This window comes from Cyrtonyx montezumae, unplaced genomic scaffold (assembly GCF_038088225.1).
Source record: "Cyrtonyx montezumae isolate F1298 unplaced genomic scaffold, pur_monq_1.0 scaffold_8, whole genome shotgun sequence".
NCBI lineage: Eukaryota > Metazoa > Chordata > Aves > Galliformes > Odontophoridae > Cyrtonyx > Cyrtonyx montezumae.
The window spans coordinates 3,700,691-3,717,347 of NW_027072089.1; the positions used below are offsets into that span (position 1 = coordinate 3,700,691).

The 16,657-nt window shown below is 37.7% G+C and overlaps 1 protein-coding gene across 1 annotated transcript in view; it reads left to right on the top strand.

The window, feature by feature from the left end:
* The window catches only part of TRAPPC9 (trafficking protein particle complex subunit 9), a 453,429-nt gene that overhangs the window by 198,776 nt on the left and 237,996 nt on the right, over nt 1–16,657 (top strand). The window contains exons 20-21 of the mRNA XM_065753627.1: nt 4,423–4,576; nt 15,319–15,409. Of these exons, the coding sequence (XP_065609699.1) occupies nt 4,423–4,576; nt 15,319–15,409 (245 nt within the window). The remainder of the gene's footprint in view (nt 1–4,422; nt 4,577–15,318; nt 15,410–16,657) is intronic.

Sequence of the window (16,657 nt, forward strand, 5' to 3'; positions counted from 1 at the left end):
CAACCAAAGTACCAATATTTTACATACTTAATGAAAGCTGAAATCTAGTTACGTTAACCAGATTGCTGCTTTTCTTTTAATTCCGTGTCTGCTTTTAACCCTGTTTTATTTGGTGAGCACGATGTGTAATTTCATTACATGTATTCATCCTTTCACAAGAGCTGAGGACATCAGAGGTGCAGGCAGCACAGTCGGGCACGGGGTGGGCAGAGTCTGCTCGTTCTGGTGAGGCATTGACACAGGCTGCCCAGGGAGGTGGTGGAGCTACCATCTTTGGAGGCGTAGTTGTGGAACCGAGGGACGTGGTTTAGTGGACATGAGACGGAGGTGAAGGGTCAGTGGTTGGGCTTGATGATCTTAGTGGTCTTTTCTAACTTTAATGATCCTATGAGCTGTTCCTTGTCTGCAACATGGGCCCAGGGCAGAAGCAGCAGTCTGAGCACTGCAGGCATTGCTCCCTTAGTGACTTCTCCACCTATTAATTGGATCTGTTGCTTGTCACTTTGCAAAACTGTTGGGATTGCTTAATTTTAACCGGCCCTGGTTCTGTAAGGAGGAATGTGCGCAGTGCTGGCTTGAATTAGCCATGATGGTGTTTGCAGGAAATTTTCATCTGTACAAAAAGTTATTTTTATTGTGCGTTTTGTCACCAGGTCAGGGTAATAGTTCCAGTAAAGCTGTAACTCACATTATGAGAAGTGATGAAATTAAGTCTGTAATAGTTCTGTGCTGTTACTTTAGCAAGACTTGAGATAACTGCCATTAAAATGGCTGCTGCACCGGTGGAAAGTTTGTCATTTTTTTCCCTGTAAGTCATCCTGACAGGTGACGTGGGATGAGGCCGTGCAGACATATCAGCATTGCCAACAAGCTGACCTTTTCCTCTTCATTCCCTTAATTTGTATTTGAATAATTTGCATCCCTGTTCCAATGCTTCCCTGTCTGAGGAGCTGTCACAACGACTAGGGCTCGTTTCATGACAAAACCCAGGAGTTTCAAACCACGACTGTTTCATTATTCATGAAAACTTGTGTTACTTTATTCCTCCTCCCACACAAGCAAGGCTAGCCGGAGAGAAACAAAACCTGTTTTGCATTTGCAGGATTGGCTATTAAATATTTTTACATAATGCGGTGTTTTTATACAAATAACTCATGATTTATTTAAAACACTCCTTGTTGAAGATTTGGACAGCTCCCCATGAGGCAGAGCAGTTTAAAATGGATCTCTGGCCCCTTTTCCTGAAGCCACTATGTGTTTAAGCTTTGGGGTTTTAAGATCTTGTAAGTTTTTCCTCATACCTAATTACTGTGAAGGGCAGGGAACTGGGTATGCAATTACCCTTGCACAGTGTGAGCCATCGTCGTCAGACCTGTTCACAGTAAATCAAATGCCTGTTTCAATCTCAGTTGCCTTTCATTCTACTTCTCTCTCTATAGCATTTCTAGATTCCACTTGCAACAAGCAAGGACAAATACAGGGAGAAAAAAGGTGCAGAGAACTCTTCACAAGAATCACATGTTGTTGAGTAACTGCAGATAGAAGTGGAGAAAGACTTCAATGGTTGTGTTTCATTTTCATGATTTTGATGCAGAGCACAGCGACAAGGTTGGGCAATGTTCAAGACGTTGTCGTTCACTGCCTTCTGCTTTCTGCTGCTTTTGGGATACAACCAAAACCATGTGATCTGTGCAGATCATTGAAAAATGGAAAAAGTCCTTTTTTACTTGGTTATTGCAACCCAATGTCCAGCTTATCTACTTGCTCCTTCAGTTAACTGTTTTCAGCAGTTGCCCATCTGTCATTCATACCTCACTGGTGAAAGGCACTGTTTGAGGTAGGAACAGTCACCATGTTAGAAGTGAAGTGAAGAAGCTGTGTTTGTGTAGGGGGAAACTTTTAGGGATGAGTGACTGATTTAGGTTAAGGTATTTATTTTTTGATTTGATTTTTAGGAAAAGCATTCCAATTTACTCCACATTCCATAGGCTGGGAATAAATACAGAAGAAATGTCATTGACAAAATGTAGAGAAAAAACTGTATCAATATTTTTAGCACAAAAGGCAGCAGAATACTGATGATGAAAAAAGTTTAAGTAGGAGTTAGGATTATTTTTGTCGTGCTACACCTTGAGTGCAACTAATGTCTTGAAAAATGTTATTTTTTTCTGTTTATTGTTTTCATATATTCTGCCTACAGCTGTATTCATAATATTGCTTCCTCTGATATTTTCTCTGTAGTTCTCTCTCTTTTTCTCAGACCTCTCACTTTCTAGAAAGTGAATATGCTGGGGGTGTTTTCATATCTTTTCAAGTGACTTGAGGTGTCACTGTGCTAAATACACTATGCACAGCATAAATGAAAACATAATTAAAAATAGAAAAATTAGTAGTGGTCTGAGTACCAGGATCCCTGTTTGCTTATTTTACCATACCTTTCAGTTTAATACAAGTTATTTCTGGGCTGCACAATTATGTGTTGTTCAGAAAAATCTCTCCTGTATTCCTGAAGCTGATGTGGATTTGTTGTGGAGCATCTGGGGAAAAAATGCATACATGCATATTTAATTTCCACAGAAAAAAAATTACCATATTGCCAGTAATGATCCATTAACAGAAGAATGCAATCTAAATGCCTTCAATTAAATATTAAATATTGTTGGGCAGGAATGTTTTTCTAATATATCATTCACTTAGAAAAGTGTGGCATGGTAAATAATGAGCTGTTCTCCAGATCCAATGGGAGATGGATACTAAATATGGTTCACTGTTCAGAAACAAAGATAATTTGTTGTTGAAATATGAATATAGGTAACTATGTATTAATTTTTATATAATAATTTAAGCAATACTGTATATGCAATGGAAATTAAGTACTGGGCACAAAGCAGTGTTGAGAACAAAGCTCCAGTTGCACCTCATCTTCCGTGTGTGCAAAAACCCAGGAAAACTGCACTGGCATTTGAAGATCAGTGGTTAAAACCCAGTAAAAATCCAAGTTGTTGTTTTCAGACCTGATTTTTGTTTTGTTTTGTGTTTTTTGTTTTAAACCCACTCTACAAATTGTGTCTAGGTGTTGTCCATTACATTCTTTGTTTCTGACTTCATTCCTGCAGTTTCTGTGCTATACTTTCGGCAGCTCGTTTTAGCTTTTTTATATGCCCAGCACTTGATGGTCTTTGCATGCAGATTAAGAGATCGTAATGATCTCTTGTTGAACAAAGAATAGCCAAGACAAAAGCACCCCTTAGAGAGGAATAGATGGATTTCTTGGACTTCTTTGATTCTTAATATGAAGATAAGCAAACATGTGACCAGCAGAGGAGGTGGCTTCTGGAAACAGTTATTGTGCCCCCTTTGTCTCAGTGCTGTATTTGTGTATTTTAGTGAGGAAGGAAGTCTTGGAACATTAACGACTTCTCTTGAAATGTCAGATTTTTCTGAGGGTGATGCGTGATGGGCCTGTGTAAATTCATCTCTCCACAGTAAACTTGATAAGCTTCATACGATTCCTTGTTTTTATGTATATTTTCTCACTTTCTTTAGAGGTCTACATTTTCTATAATTAATGCTAATTATAGAAGATATCTTCTGGTCTGGTGGGATTTCAAAGCCCTTCCTTGTTGATCTGTTACTGATGTTTTTCTTTTGGCAACATTTGGAGTATGTATCTAGCACTGATGCAGAAATAAAGAGTAATAGTAATTCTGTGAATTTGTGAAATGCCCTTCTCACGCCTCTAATCCACTGTAGGTGTATTTCGTCGTGATTGGTTTTAAAAAGCTATAGCTTGGTCTTGTGTTTTCCTTAAGTGCAAAGTCATCTCAAGAGCAATATATTTTCATTCTTCCCCTAATTATTTTTCTATTTCAGACAATTCAGGAAATTAAAGCTGTTTTGGCAGCACAGTATATTAGATCTGCTATAACCACATTTCATGTGATGTGAGCTGCTCTAAATTGCCTTCTAAATTAGATTAGTGATACTAGTTTAGCATATAAGTATTTAGTATGCATTACAACATAATATATTTAATTTAATTTGCTTTTATGTCTCACCATACATTTAATAAAACAATTATTTAACCATTTGCTACTGATGAATTATACTATGGTATTGAAATTAATATTGTCTGTAGTTCATTAAATTACATTAAGCAGGAAGCAAATACATTCTCAGAGTAGAAGAGAAATGTCAGTACTAAGTGTCAAATATGACCTCATTTTGTCATTCTTTCCCGAGTTTTCTAAGGAAAAATTGCAAGGGAAAGGTAGGAACTGGGCCTGTAAAAGCAGGAAAGTTCTCATGGCATTCAGAGTGTGTTAATGTTTGGGTCAGGACACATTTTGTACGTGATATTTTGTGAAGCTGTTAAAGTGAAAATATTTTTCTTTCTTTCTTTTTCTTTTCCCTTTGCTACAGTATGGCTATCCAAGTTGACAAGTTCAATTTTGAGAGCTTCCCAGAATCCCCTGCAGATGGGACACAGTACGCGAATGCAAAGCAGCTGGAGGAAGAAAGACAACAGGCAAAGGGACTGGAAATTAACAGCAAGTTGGATATTTGCTGGAAAATTATATCCTTTCATAAGTGCTTGCTTTAAAAATATATAAATAGGTGCCCTATGACATTTTATTTAATAATTGAACTCACTTTATAGCAGTGTTGCTGAGAGGAAAAGTAATGAGAACTATGAACCTCATAATAATTAGAGACTGTTTGAGGTTAATTGTGTTGTATGTTGTTTAGATGGTGCCTGGATCTTATAATGGCTTTTTTTCTGAATCATTGAGCCTGTTTGAAACCCTGTGTGCTTTACCCAACATTTAGGGAGCTGAGGAAGCACAGAATTGATGAGGAGTAGTATTATAGGGCTAAAATTTTCAGTTCTCTCCCAGCACTGTGTGAGTGAGTCATAAAGAGATAAATGAAGCTGGATTTAGAAAGTTTTCATATATTTAATTAAATTTGAGCAAATCAGAACGTGTTAGAATAATTTATTTCTACATCTTTTTAAAAGATGTAATAATATACCTTATTTTGGATAGCTGTTTTAAGGCTTAGAAAGGACTTGAGTGATGACTTAGTCATCCTAAACATAAAATCCTCATAATCATTCTAAATGCAGTAATATATTCTGTTATTAATAATAAGAGTTTACATTAAGCAGCTTTTTTAGAGTTAGAGTAAGCCAGTGGTGTTTTTGTAAACTCCATGATTTCCGTTAAAACCATTATGCTTTGCTTTCAGAAATACACTTTTTCATAACTGTCATCAGAGAAACATTCCCTGCAACCCATATAGCCCCTCAAACCATGTGTTGATACTCAGCATCACTCAGGAGATATATGTTTTTCACTCAGCTCATCCTCACATCTGGATAATGCCAGAAATTAAAAGAAGTCTGACAATCAAATCATGGTTTGTCCTTAGAGATGTCTTTTTATGCTTATAATTGTACTTCTATCTAGTGATCTGAAATGATTTTTTTTGTTTAATCCCTAATTTTTAAAGCTGCACAAGTCTGTACTGGGTTTAGTCAAAGGGAAACATGATATAAATGAGATTCCTAGCACCTAGTTTCATCCAGACTCCCTAAGCAACATTTCAGAAAGAATTCAATTTATGCAAAAATGTCAATATTTAACTGGAACTCACTCAGAAAATTTTTCTGTTATGGAGTGATATAAATATTCTCTGATAGCATAGCTGAATTCTCATGTCAGAATTGAATGTGTAGTTGTAATAATTTTGTAAGGGTGTAAAACTACATCCTCATTCATTTCTGTTGCTGAGCAACACTGTTTACATATCTTCTGTGTTCTGTATTTAAACCCAGTTTTAATATTCAGGCTATCATGGATGGCAAATAAGTAAACCTCTTAGAAAATTAAGAAAATAATACATGAATTCTGTTTCTTAAATTAAGTGCCACAATTAGTTTCAGTGCTTTTAAGATTTGTTGTGAATATTTTCTTTGTTCCTAGAGTCAAAGCTATTCTAACCTAAGGTACTGAATTACATGTGTGTGCTTAAAAATTCTTGAAGAAATGTGTGTTGTTTGGTATGTTTTATGTTTCAACTAGAGTTAATCTTTCATAGAATCATAGAATCCTTTGAGTCGGGAAGTATCTTTAAAGGCCATCTAGTTCAACTCCCCTGCAGTGAACAGGGACATGCACAGCTACATCAGGTTTCTCACGGCCTGATCCAGCCTCGCCTTGAAAATCTCCAGGTACAGGGCATCCACCACGTCTCTGGGCAGCCTGTGCCAGTGCTTCACCACTTTCAGTGTAAAAGACTTTTTCCTTATATCTAACCTAAATCTACTCTCTTTAAGCTTGAAGCTTTCCATTCACCAGTACCCCCAGGTAATTCCCAAATAGGCTGGGCTACACTCAATTCTTTCATCCCCTAGTTTGTGTTGGTAGTGGGTGTTGTCTTGACCTGGGTACAAGATCTTGCATTATGGATGTGTTGAATCTCATGGTGTTCTCCTGGGCCCACTGCTCAAGCCCATCTAGGTCCTTCTGAATGGCATCCCATCCTTCTGGTGTGCTGACTGTGCCCCACAGCTTATTTTCATTAGCAAACTTGCTGAGGGTGCATTCAACCTCAATGTCAGTGTCATTGGTGAAGATATTAAAGAGTTTTGGCCTCAGCACTCACCCTTCTGGGGCACCACTTGTCACTGATCTCCATCCAGATATGGATCCACCACTCTCTGAACTCAATCCTGCAGCCACTGAATGGTCCACCCAACAGCAATTAGTGATCCTGTGGAAATGTGGAAAAAAATCAAACCAACACAATTCTTGTCTCACTTCTGCTAAGTCTGAGAAAATTAATTTCTGAGGAAGCTGTTCTTCCACCAGAATAATTTGATACTGGCCAGCAATTCTTATTTTAGCCATAGAGATAGATAGCTGACCTGTATAAGCCTTGTTTCCCTTCAGAAGCCAGGAGATTAGAATTTGAGAGCTTCAGTGTTCTTAAGTAAGTCAAGAAAAGCTGATGAGTATCTCCTTCACCAGTTGTTTTTACACTTGAAATACAAGTGGATATATGGTAGAAACAGTAAGGAGACCAGCTCAGTGTTTTACACTTTTTAAGTAAATCAACTTGTGTCTTTGTAAGAAGCTTACAATTCCTTATATCATTACAGTGTTCACTTGATAGTATATGAAATCATCACATGAACAAATGCTTCAAATTTTAAGTGTGTGGATGACACTGAATGGAACAGAATACTTCAGAGCCTGCAAAGATCATCTAGTCCAACTGGCTGTATACTTGAGGGCTAACCAAAAGTTACAGCATATTATTGAGGACCTTGCCCCCATGCCTTTTGGAACATTAACAGGTATGCAGCCTCAACTACCTTGCTAGATCCCTGATCCAGTGTTTCATCACCATAATTGGTATGTGAATTTTTCCTAATGTCCAGTCTGATCCTACCCTGGTACAGCTTCATGCAGTTCCTGCACGTTACCAGGGTGCATAGACATCACCTCCCTCTGTTCTTCCCCTCTCTGAGAAGTTGCAGAGAGTCATGAGGTTACATCTCAGCCTCCTTTTCTCTAAACTAGACAACCCAGGTGTTCTCAGCCTCTGCTCATAGGATATATTTCCCAGTCCTTTTACCATCTTCATTGTCCATCTCTGGATACTTTGAAGTATCTTAACATCCTTCCTAGTATTGTCTGCAGTGAAAAAGTTTATCTAGAACCCCTGTGAGGGCCAGAAATAGTTTACAAATAATGAAGATTTTCAAGTTGTGTCCGTATGTCTGGAGGAGCATCAAAAATATCTTCTAGTATGAAAAGTACATTTCAGTTGCTTTATTCATTCAGATATTCAGTGCTTAAAGTGATGAGATTTTCAAGTGCTTCATTTGTGAAAGTAATGTAACGCTTGATCTATTTTCATATACTTTTGGATGGCTGAAGGCAGGAGGTAAAGACAACACAGCATATTATTCATTGTAACCTCTGTACGTTTTTGATAGAATGAAAATTAGTAGGAAAACAGACCGTCAGTGAAAGCTGACTGCCATGCCGTTTCAATTAAGTAAAATTCTGAAGTAATTTAACTTAGAGTGTCATTGAGATTATAGGTGTATTGAGATAATTTAAATTAAGAACATGCTGTCTTGTTTTTTAGCATCTGGTAGATGGCATCTGGTATCAGCTTAACAACCAAGGTTTATTGTTTTAACAGAGGATTTGAACAGATGGAGCACATGTAGTATTAAGGTGGCTAATATTTTCAGCTTATGCTTCTTTTCCTATTTTACAAATATTTTTAAACAAAATTTATGATTTTCTGCAAGGAGCTTCCTCTTGTTCCTGGTTTCTTCAAAATCTGGAGTTTAAAAATATTGCATTCCCCATATGATATTTGAAGAGCAGGTTGTACCTTTCTTTATACACTATGCTCTTTGTTAGACCCACTGTAGATTCTCACTCTTCAGAATATTCCATTGGTCTGGGTGTTTTGCATTTTAACTGAAGAAACTGGGATATATTTGCACCCATTTCAGAGGATTTGGTCACACACAGGTGATCCCCAGCTGAACACTGATAAATCCTTGCATACTTTTCCAGAAAGAAATGCAAAATATGCCAGGATTTATCAGCTGGCTGACAGGGTTTTTTATAGGAAGCACAGAAAGGTTTTGTTAGAGATAGTATCACAAAATTATTCATGCTGTAGTTTCATATCTACTGTTGTTTGGCAAACTTGTGGGGGACCAGTCCGTCCCCATCCTCTAGCTCTAAGTGCCTCTTCTCAGTCCTCGTGGTGAAGAGTGATAAGAACATCTTTGCTGGCAGACTGGCGAATCTTGTGGGTCTGAATACCTCAAGGGATGGACAGCAAAGCCTCTAGAGTAGTGGGAGAACAACAGAGAAGAGATAAAATTGTGGGAGAATATGGATGCCTGAATTGCAGACTTGGAAACATGGAGGGAATGAATGCCATTCAGAGCAAGGAGGAGAACTGGATTCACCTTATTGATTTCAACAACAAAAAAGGAGATTTTTGCACCCAGAGTGGAGCTATTCAGTGCATCAATGAAGACTAGGAACTAGGTAGCTAGGAAAAAAAGGACATTGGGTCCTGTTGGGTATTGTCATCTGTGAGTTGGTTATGTATCCTTGTAAGGATGGAGACTCACCATGTCCTGCCCTGCCCAAATGAGGGCATAGCCAGCAAGTCAATAGAAATGACTGTTATCATGGAATGGCTCTGGTTGGAAGGGGCCACAAAGATAATCTAGTTCAAAACCCCACCATGGACAAGGTTGCTACTCACTAAGTCAGGCACTAGATCAGGTAGCCAAGGGCCCCATCCAACCTGGCCTTGAACACCTCCAAGGATGGAGCATCCACAGCTTCTGTGGGTGACCTGTTGCAGTGACTCACCACCCTCCCCTTGACACTTCTGTGTGCAAGTGGAATACTGTGTCTTTAATCTCACACTGTGACAGAGATGTTGAAAACAGGATGTAGTAGGCTACCAACATGACTGAGAGGCCTCTGTGATCTTCTTCCTTGGGGATCAGGTTATTTTCTTTGGGTTCCTAAGGGATGGTTGTGTTCAAGACTGAACTCTGAGAGATGCCCAGTAAAAGGATGAGATGAGTGTAGCAAGTTGCTGCCAGACAAATTCCAGTAAGGCACTGAGGGAAAACTTTTTTCACAATGACAATCCAGTAGTAGAGCAGGTTGTGCCATAATACTGTGGTTTTTTAAGATACTGAAAAATCTGAACAAGGCCTTGATGATGTACTGTTGAAGTTTTCCCTGCTTTGGGCATAGGGTTGGGCAGTGACCTTTGGAGCTGGCTTCCAATGTAGGTTTTCCTGTTATCTGTACAGCCCTGCAGTGAGCCTAGTGAGAAAATGACTGCTGAAAGCTAAATTCTTCTTCCTTTCCCTGTCTTCCTGCTCTCCCTCAGTTTGCTTTTCAGACTGAGAAGTTTCCAAATTTTGTGAAAGAACTTCAATTTCAGTAAACGAGATTATAAGTTTTGGAAGTTATTGGAATCATATTCATGAAGATATTCTGAATCTAGCTGTAGAGGAGCCTTTAAAAACAAGACTTCCCATGCTACCTTAAATATCATGATCTATTTTTAACTTCCCTAATAGACTTCTTTTTTTTTTAATAACTTATGCATTAATTTCTGTGGTTTCTGTGAAGTCTGTCCCATTTGAAATATTTTATTACAGTTTTAAAAACTGTGTTCTGTGTTCCTTCCGCTGTCTTTTTCTTTTCTGTATTTAAACTTAATTGCTATCATTTAATTTATTTTTTTAAATCATATTTTCATTCAGTCTTGTTGCTGGTATTGTTCTGCAGTGAAGCTGTTCTTTTCTTATATGTGGCATCCAGAGTTCACCTCAGGTTCACCTCACTTCACATGAGGCTACAAAAAAGCTGCATCTCCCGTGTTTCAGATACGATGCTTGCTCTGAGGCCTGTATCTTCTTTCCAAGTGTCCTGCGTTTGACAGATTTTGAGCGTATAGTCATAGAATCATAGCATGGCTTAGACTGGAAGTTTTCATGTAATTTCATCTGATTTCTGTATGTTCACCTCTTCCCCTCATTTATTAGGTTTCTGAACACTGTCATATTTTCCAAATACATAAATTTTATGAGTGTTTTTGTATTCCGTCGTCTTAAGTAGCCAATCAGAACTTTGGAATGAAGTGCTGAACAGAACCTTGAATCATCTCCTTTGATATGCTGTTTGACAGCAAACCACTGGTAACTGTTACTGAAATACGCTCATCTGTCTGTCTGTTCCGCTTTTAATGACTTCATATTGATCATAATTATGAATCTCTGATGAGGAAAACATTACGTGTTTTGACTCTTGAAAATCCGTAAAGGTTTCCTAAGAAATACTTTCATTAGATGAAGCTTTATATTCCTATACATCATCTTAACATCAGCAATTGTTTGCAGTAGTAACTATTAAATTTAGGAAACTCATTAACTGCATGTAATTGGTTTTAATAATGAAGTACCACGGTAATAATAAAGTAGAAAGCTTAAAATATGACTAAGACTACTGCTATAAGTAAACTCCAATCATTAATCATTTAGATTTGTTTTTCATTAGTGTAATCTTATTTATGAATGTTTTCTAATTTGTTTCTGGTTGTGTACATGCTTCCACCTGTATTTATTTGCAAAAGGACTCAGAAATATGTTATCAAAAATAAATGAAGGATGCTAGATGTGGAATTCTGCATAGCTGAGAGAAAAAAATAATCAGTAATCACAGAGTAGTAGGACCATTAAGGTTGGAGAAGACCACTGCAATCATCTAGTCCAACCATCAACCCATTACCACCATGTTCACTAAACCATGGCCCTCTGTGCTGCATCTAAAGATTTCTTGAACACATCCAGGAATGGTGACTCTACCCTGGGCAGCCTGTGCCAATGCCCTCACCACTCATCCTGATTTTTTTCCTAATGTGCAACCAGAAAATTGTAATATAGAAAAGTTTGAAAAAAATCTTTGTCTTTTTAGGCTGCAGTTTTTGGGTAACGTGCTATGTTGCAATTGTAGGTACCCAGCCACACATTAGACAACCAAGGTGGTATAAAAGGATAAATTTTCTGTAGGGGTAGTAACTAGTTCATTTGACTGTCATTCAGGTTTTCAGTATGAGACAGTTTACATCATATACAATCTGTTGCTAAAAAACTTGAAAGGTGTCTGCACGATATAATTAGATTACTTTTTTTTTCATAGTATCTGGTAGTTAAGTGTTCATCGGCTCTGAAGCCCTTGCTGAAACTAATTTCAGATAAAACTGTATTGAATTTCCAAATGTGAAGAGTTGCACTTGAAACTGGAAGTCATCTGTTTCATTCCAGACTGATGCATGTGCTGTTAATAACAGAGTCGGCTATTGGAAGTGAGATACAAGAGATGAGAGGCATTTAAAAATGGGACTACTGTGGAATATCAGCTTTGTGATGGCACTGACAATTCAGGAAAACGTGTGCAGGTTTATAAGTAGATAGAGTCTACAAGGTCAGATGTAGCCTATAATTCAGGGTATCTGTGCAGGTTTTCTTCCAATGAATTTTAAATTCTGGATCTTAGTCTTCTGTAACATATCAGCTGTTTTGCTCTAATTGACATGGAAAGGCTTAGCTTAGAAATAGGCAAACTTGAATTAAGTTTTTCCTCTCTTCTTGCTGTTGTTTTATCTCTGAATGTTTTGGTTAATTTTCATCTACAAGGTGATGAGTTTCCTACAGTGTTCAGTTTGCTCAGTATTGGCACAGTCTGGAGACAGAGATCTCAGTGCTATTGAAATTCAGGGCTATTTGTAACCATTACGTGTGCACAGACCATCTCACCAAGCCCAGTTTCTCTCTCAGCATCACTGATTTTTGTCTTTGAGCCTACTTGTCAGCAGAGCTTGACCTGGACTTAAGATAAGGGACGCTTCGTGGGTGAAATTGTAGGTACTACTGGTTAAAAAGACAGTACTTTGAGGATTTACTGGCCTGAATGCCACTGGCAGTGGCAGGTCAATCTGTGGAATAATCTGAAGACAGTGAATTTGCATTGATTATTGTATACTATAGTTTGGAAGGAACCTCTTCCTTCTAAGTCAGCTGTAACACTCTGCCCTGCAACTTCTGTCTTTTGCCCCTATTCGTTTTAATGTGTTCCTCTAAGAATAGTTTAGCCCTATCATCTCTATACTCTCCCACTATGATAGCAGTGAAATTTCTTCCCAGCCTTTCTTCTCAAGACTAAAAAGTGTCATCAAGTCATTGTTCTTATTAGTTGTGTATTATCTTCTAAAACCACTTGCCATACACTGGGAATAACAGACAAAGAATAGACTTTCTTCTAATTATTCCATTCACCTGAAGGAAAATTTCATACTTTTATTACGGCTGAGGAAATGTCACACGCACAGCAAAACATTTTGCATCAAGTTTAAGGGGCATTTGGCTGTAGAAATAACCAGCAGATGTGTTGAATTTGAAATTGCAAAAACGTGTTTTCCTTATGGTCCATGGTTTGATAGCATTTACCAATAATAAACTTTGGAGAGTCACCTATTTGATAGTCATGTTATGTTGGTGTCTGAGACATCAGGCTTTCCATGGAAGCTTCAGCAGTAAAAATTTGTAATATGCCAGGTACCTCTGTGAGCCAGTTTAAGTAAATTACAGTTAAGTAAGTTTATTTTAATGGCAGCTGCTCTGTTTTAAAACTTCTTTCAAATACTGCCTTTTTATTAGTGTTTTCTCTTATTACATTCCTCGAGTAAAGATAACAGAATTATTTATCTGCTCTATCTGTAAAGTACTTCCCATTGTGTATTCACTACCCTATCATTTGGTTTATGGAAATGATTCTGCTGTGCCGGTGTCCTGGGTCTTATTTTTCAGCAGCAATGTTTTTCTGAAATGGCAGCCAGTTGCCTTGTATTTTCCAAATAGGTGGATTTGTGTAGTGTTGTTTATGCCTTTCAGACTCTTTTTTTGTGTTTGGTCAATTCTTCATTTGTAGTCCTTTTAGGGAAATTAAAGCTATTTAACACACTTTTCTCAGCCATAATATATAATTTTTTATAATATACTATTAAAAAATGTATCAAGAATGGTATAAATTGTATTGGTTTCCTTTTTCTACCATCTTCTTGAGCTCTTGAGTCTCAACCACTAACAGATAGATCTCATATTAATGTGAGATTTCAGAATTTTTTCTTAAGCCTTCAAGAGAGTCTGTGAAATTATGTCCTGTGGTAGAAATCAATTGTCTTCAGTGCTTGCTAATTTTCTTATCAGTGACACAGATGAGAACATACTTCATTGGTCAGATGATGTGCCTCTCCTTGTGGAGTTCTGAGCTCATAGATTCCTCTATCCTTGGTTGCTTATTTATGAGAAAGATGTTTCCAGTTTTTTAGAGTAGTAGAACAAAGCCTTAAGGCTTCTTCCTTGGGAGTTCAGCCTGTAGCTATGTTTGAACATCTCTTCACCTGTTGCTGCTTCAACAGAAGCAATCAAGCAAGTTGGAAAAGGAGTGTTTTCACAAAACTCATCTGCTGTATGTGTGGTAATTATTCCACTAATTTTGTCCTGACGTGAAATAGCTGAAGGGAGGGCAGAAATTGGCCAAAGCCAGGCTCATTAGTGCCTTGTGACAGGTCATGGGCACAAACTGCAGCACAGGATGTTCTCTTTGAGCATCAGGAAACACTTCAGTGCTGTGCACAAGACAGAGCACTGACACAGGTTGCCCTCAGTTGCTATGGAGTCTCCTCCTTGGAGATCTTCAGAAGTTGTCTGGTCATGGTCCTGGGCACCCTGCTCTGGGTGTTTCTGCTTGAGCAGAGATTGGACCAGATGGACCTAAAGGGCCTTTCCAACCCCGACTATGCTCTGATTACTCTCAACCTACCTGAGACAACCTACCTTTGTGGTATGAAACCATGCCAAAGTCAGTGAGTGCCAAACTTTCTAAAGCTGAAGATAAAGTCATGCTAATTTCTGTAAGTGTTTCAATGCCCTTTGTATTCCATGTCCTTCTGAAGTCAGGGAATTTGAGAAAAAAAATCCAGTCCTCTTCCTGTTACAAATAAAAGTTGACTGATGCATGGCACATTATTATTATTTATCTTTATGTTACTATTAGAATTTTTATGTATTATTTTAATGACTTTCTTAATTTGTTTAATTGAAAAATGTAATCTTTGCATACCATTGGCTATCACCTAACCTTTTATATCAGAACTTGTGTAACTTATTTTGATGACCTATAAAATAGAGATTCTGTTACTCTCCACAGTTGATGTCAGTGCTTCACTGTCCATAGGTTTCCAAATTTTTTCTTACTTCATTCTGAGCTTATTGCTGATTTCATACAGGGTTGTGCAGAAGGGAAGCTTGCAGGTTGCATGCCTGTTCTGCTGTGATGTTTGCCCTTCACAGACACTCTCTGTTTTGCCTAACACTCCTTGTGTATCCACAGATCTCACACCAAGCCGTGTATTTTTTCCCTTGTGGTTTAATATGTTTCAGACACTTTTTACCTTTGCATCTTTGTATTTAACACTCCTCAGTGGAATGAAGTTTTTATATTCTGAAGATACAAACAGTTCTAATTGTTATTGTTAGGCAATTCATTGGCTAATAAGACCAAATATGTAACTGTAACCACTAATGAATCTTAACTATGCAGTTTTAATTTGCAGTCATAAAATCTGTGCATATTGCATACTCTTTTTCTTTCTGAATCCAAGTTTTCCTTAATTCTAATTTACCCTTCCTTGAAGCGTGAAGGGGAAGCAAGTGTGGAAGGCGTTCTTAATCAACTGGTCCTGGAGCATCTACAGTTGGCTCCTCTCCAGTGGGGTGAGTAATATCAAAATCTGCTGATTATTTCTTCCGAGGACGCACTGGTTTGTAATTTCTGGCAACAGGAGAATGGTAATATTTTCATTCGCTTATAATCTGCTACAGGAGAATTTGCTAAGATTTTTTTTCCATTAGATATTTTGCTTAGGATTTTGCTGAAGATAATGTAGGGTGTATGTCTTTTCAGTATCACTGCTCAAGTGGTAGTAAATATGAAAACTGAATGTGCACTTTTGCCTGTACTTTGTGGTCTCAGTATTTTGTAGGAGCGGTGGCTGCTGCTCTGAAATTTTTCCTTTGCATAACAGTGCATGTTAAATTTCTCTAAAATATTTTCATGGAATTGCAGTGCAACTTGTGGTGTGCACTTCCCATCATAATCCAGACATTTGCGTTATTCTTTTTTTTTTTAGTAGTCCTAGTAGGTTTTTATTTTGCATTTAGAATGATATTCCAGCAATTAACTATTGAATTACTTCATATCTGAAGGGTTTTGATAATGTGACTTCTATCTGAGGTTTTTAACAAGGCTAGAGAAGTTGTTTTGGAGTATGTAGAGCTGTATCTCCAGATCTTCTATTGCTTTGATGGACTACAGGAAGAAGTGGCTGCATTTGCAAGCAAATTGTTTTCGAAGTCTTTTTTTTTAAATTCAGTGCTCCCTGATTAATTAATTTGATGACCTAGAGAGGGTTGGTTTTAAGGAACAGTGGTCGATCACCATTGTCGGAGTTGACTATTGAAACTGAAAAGATGCCAAAAATTCCCATTTTTTCAAACTTTTTTTTTTGCAAGTATGTGGATGATCCACAACTCCTACAGAAAAACTTGCATTCACACCTGATTTATAATTGAGAAGGTTATAACTGCTAATGTTTTACATTTCTTGGGTTGTAAACATGTCAAACTTCTACCATAAACATCTTTGTCTGAAATCATGCTTATCTGTCATCTGTTCCTCAGAGGATTTGAGGATTTGGTAGTATGTGTTTTTATGATGTCTTTGGTGATGATTGCCCCAGTCATCATCAGTAAAACAAGTAGTGTGTATTGCGTGTGTCTTGACAGCTCAGGTCCCCTGAGAATCATCTTAGTTCTGCTGAGTCCCATTGACCTTGTTTGTAGCTTGGGTTTTGTACTTGGAAGTTTTTCCTCAGCATTCTTGCACTATTGAAAAGCTTTCTTAGTTATTTTCTTTTAGTTTTCTTTCTGCTGCCAAACACCACCTTCAGGCCTCCAATAAAA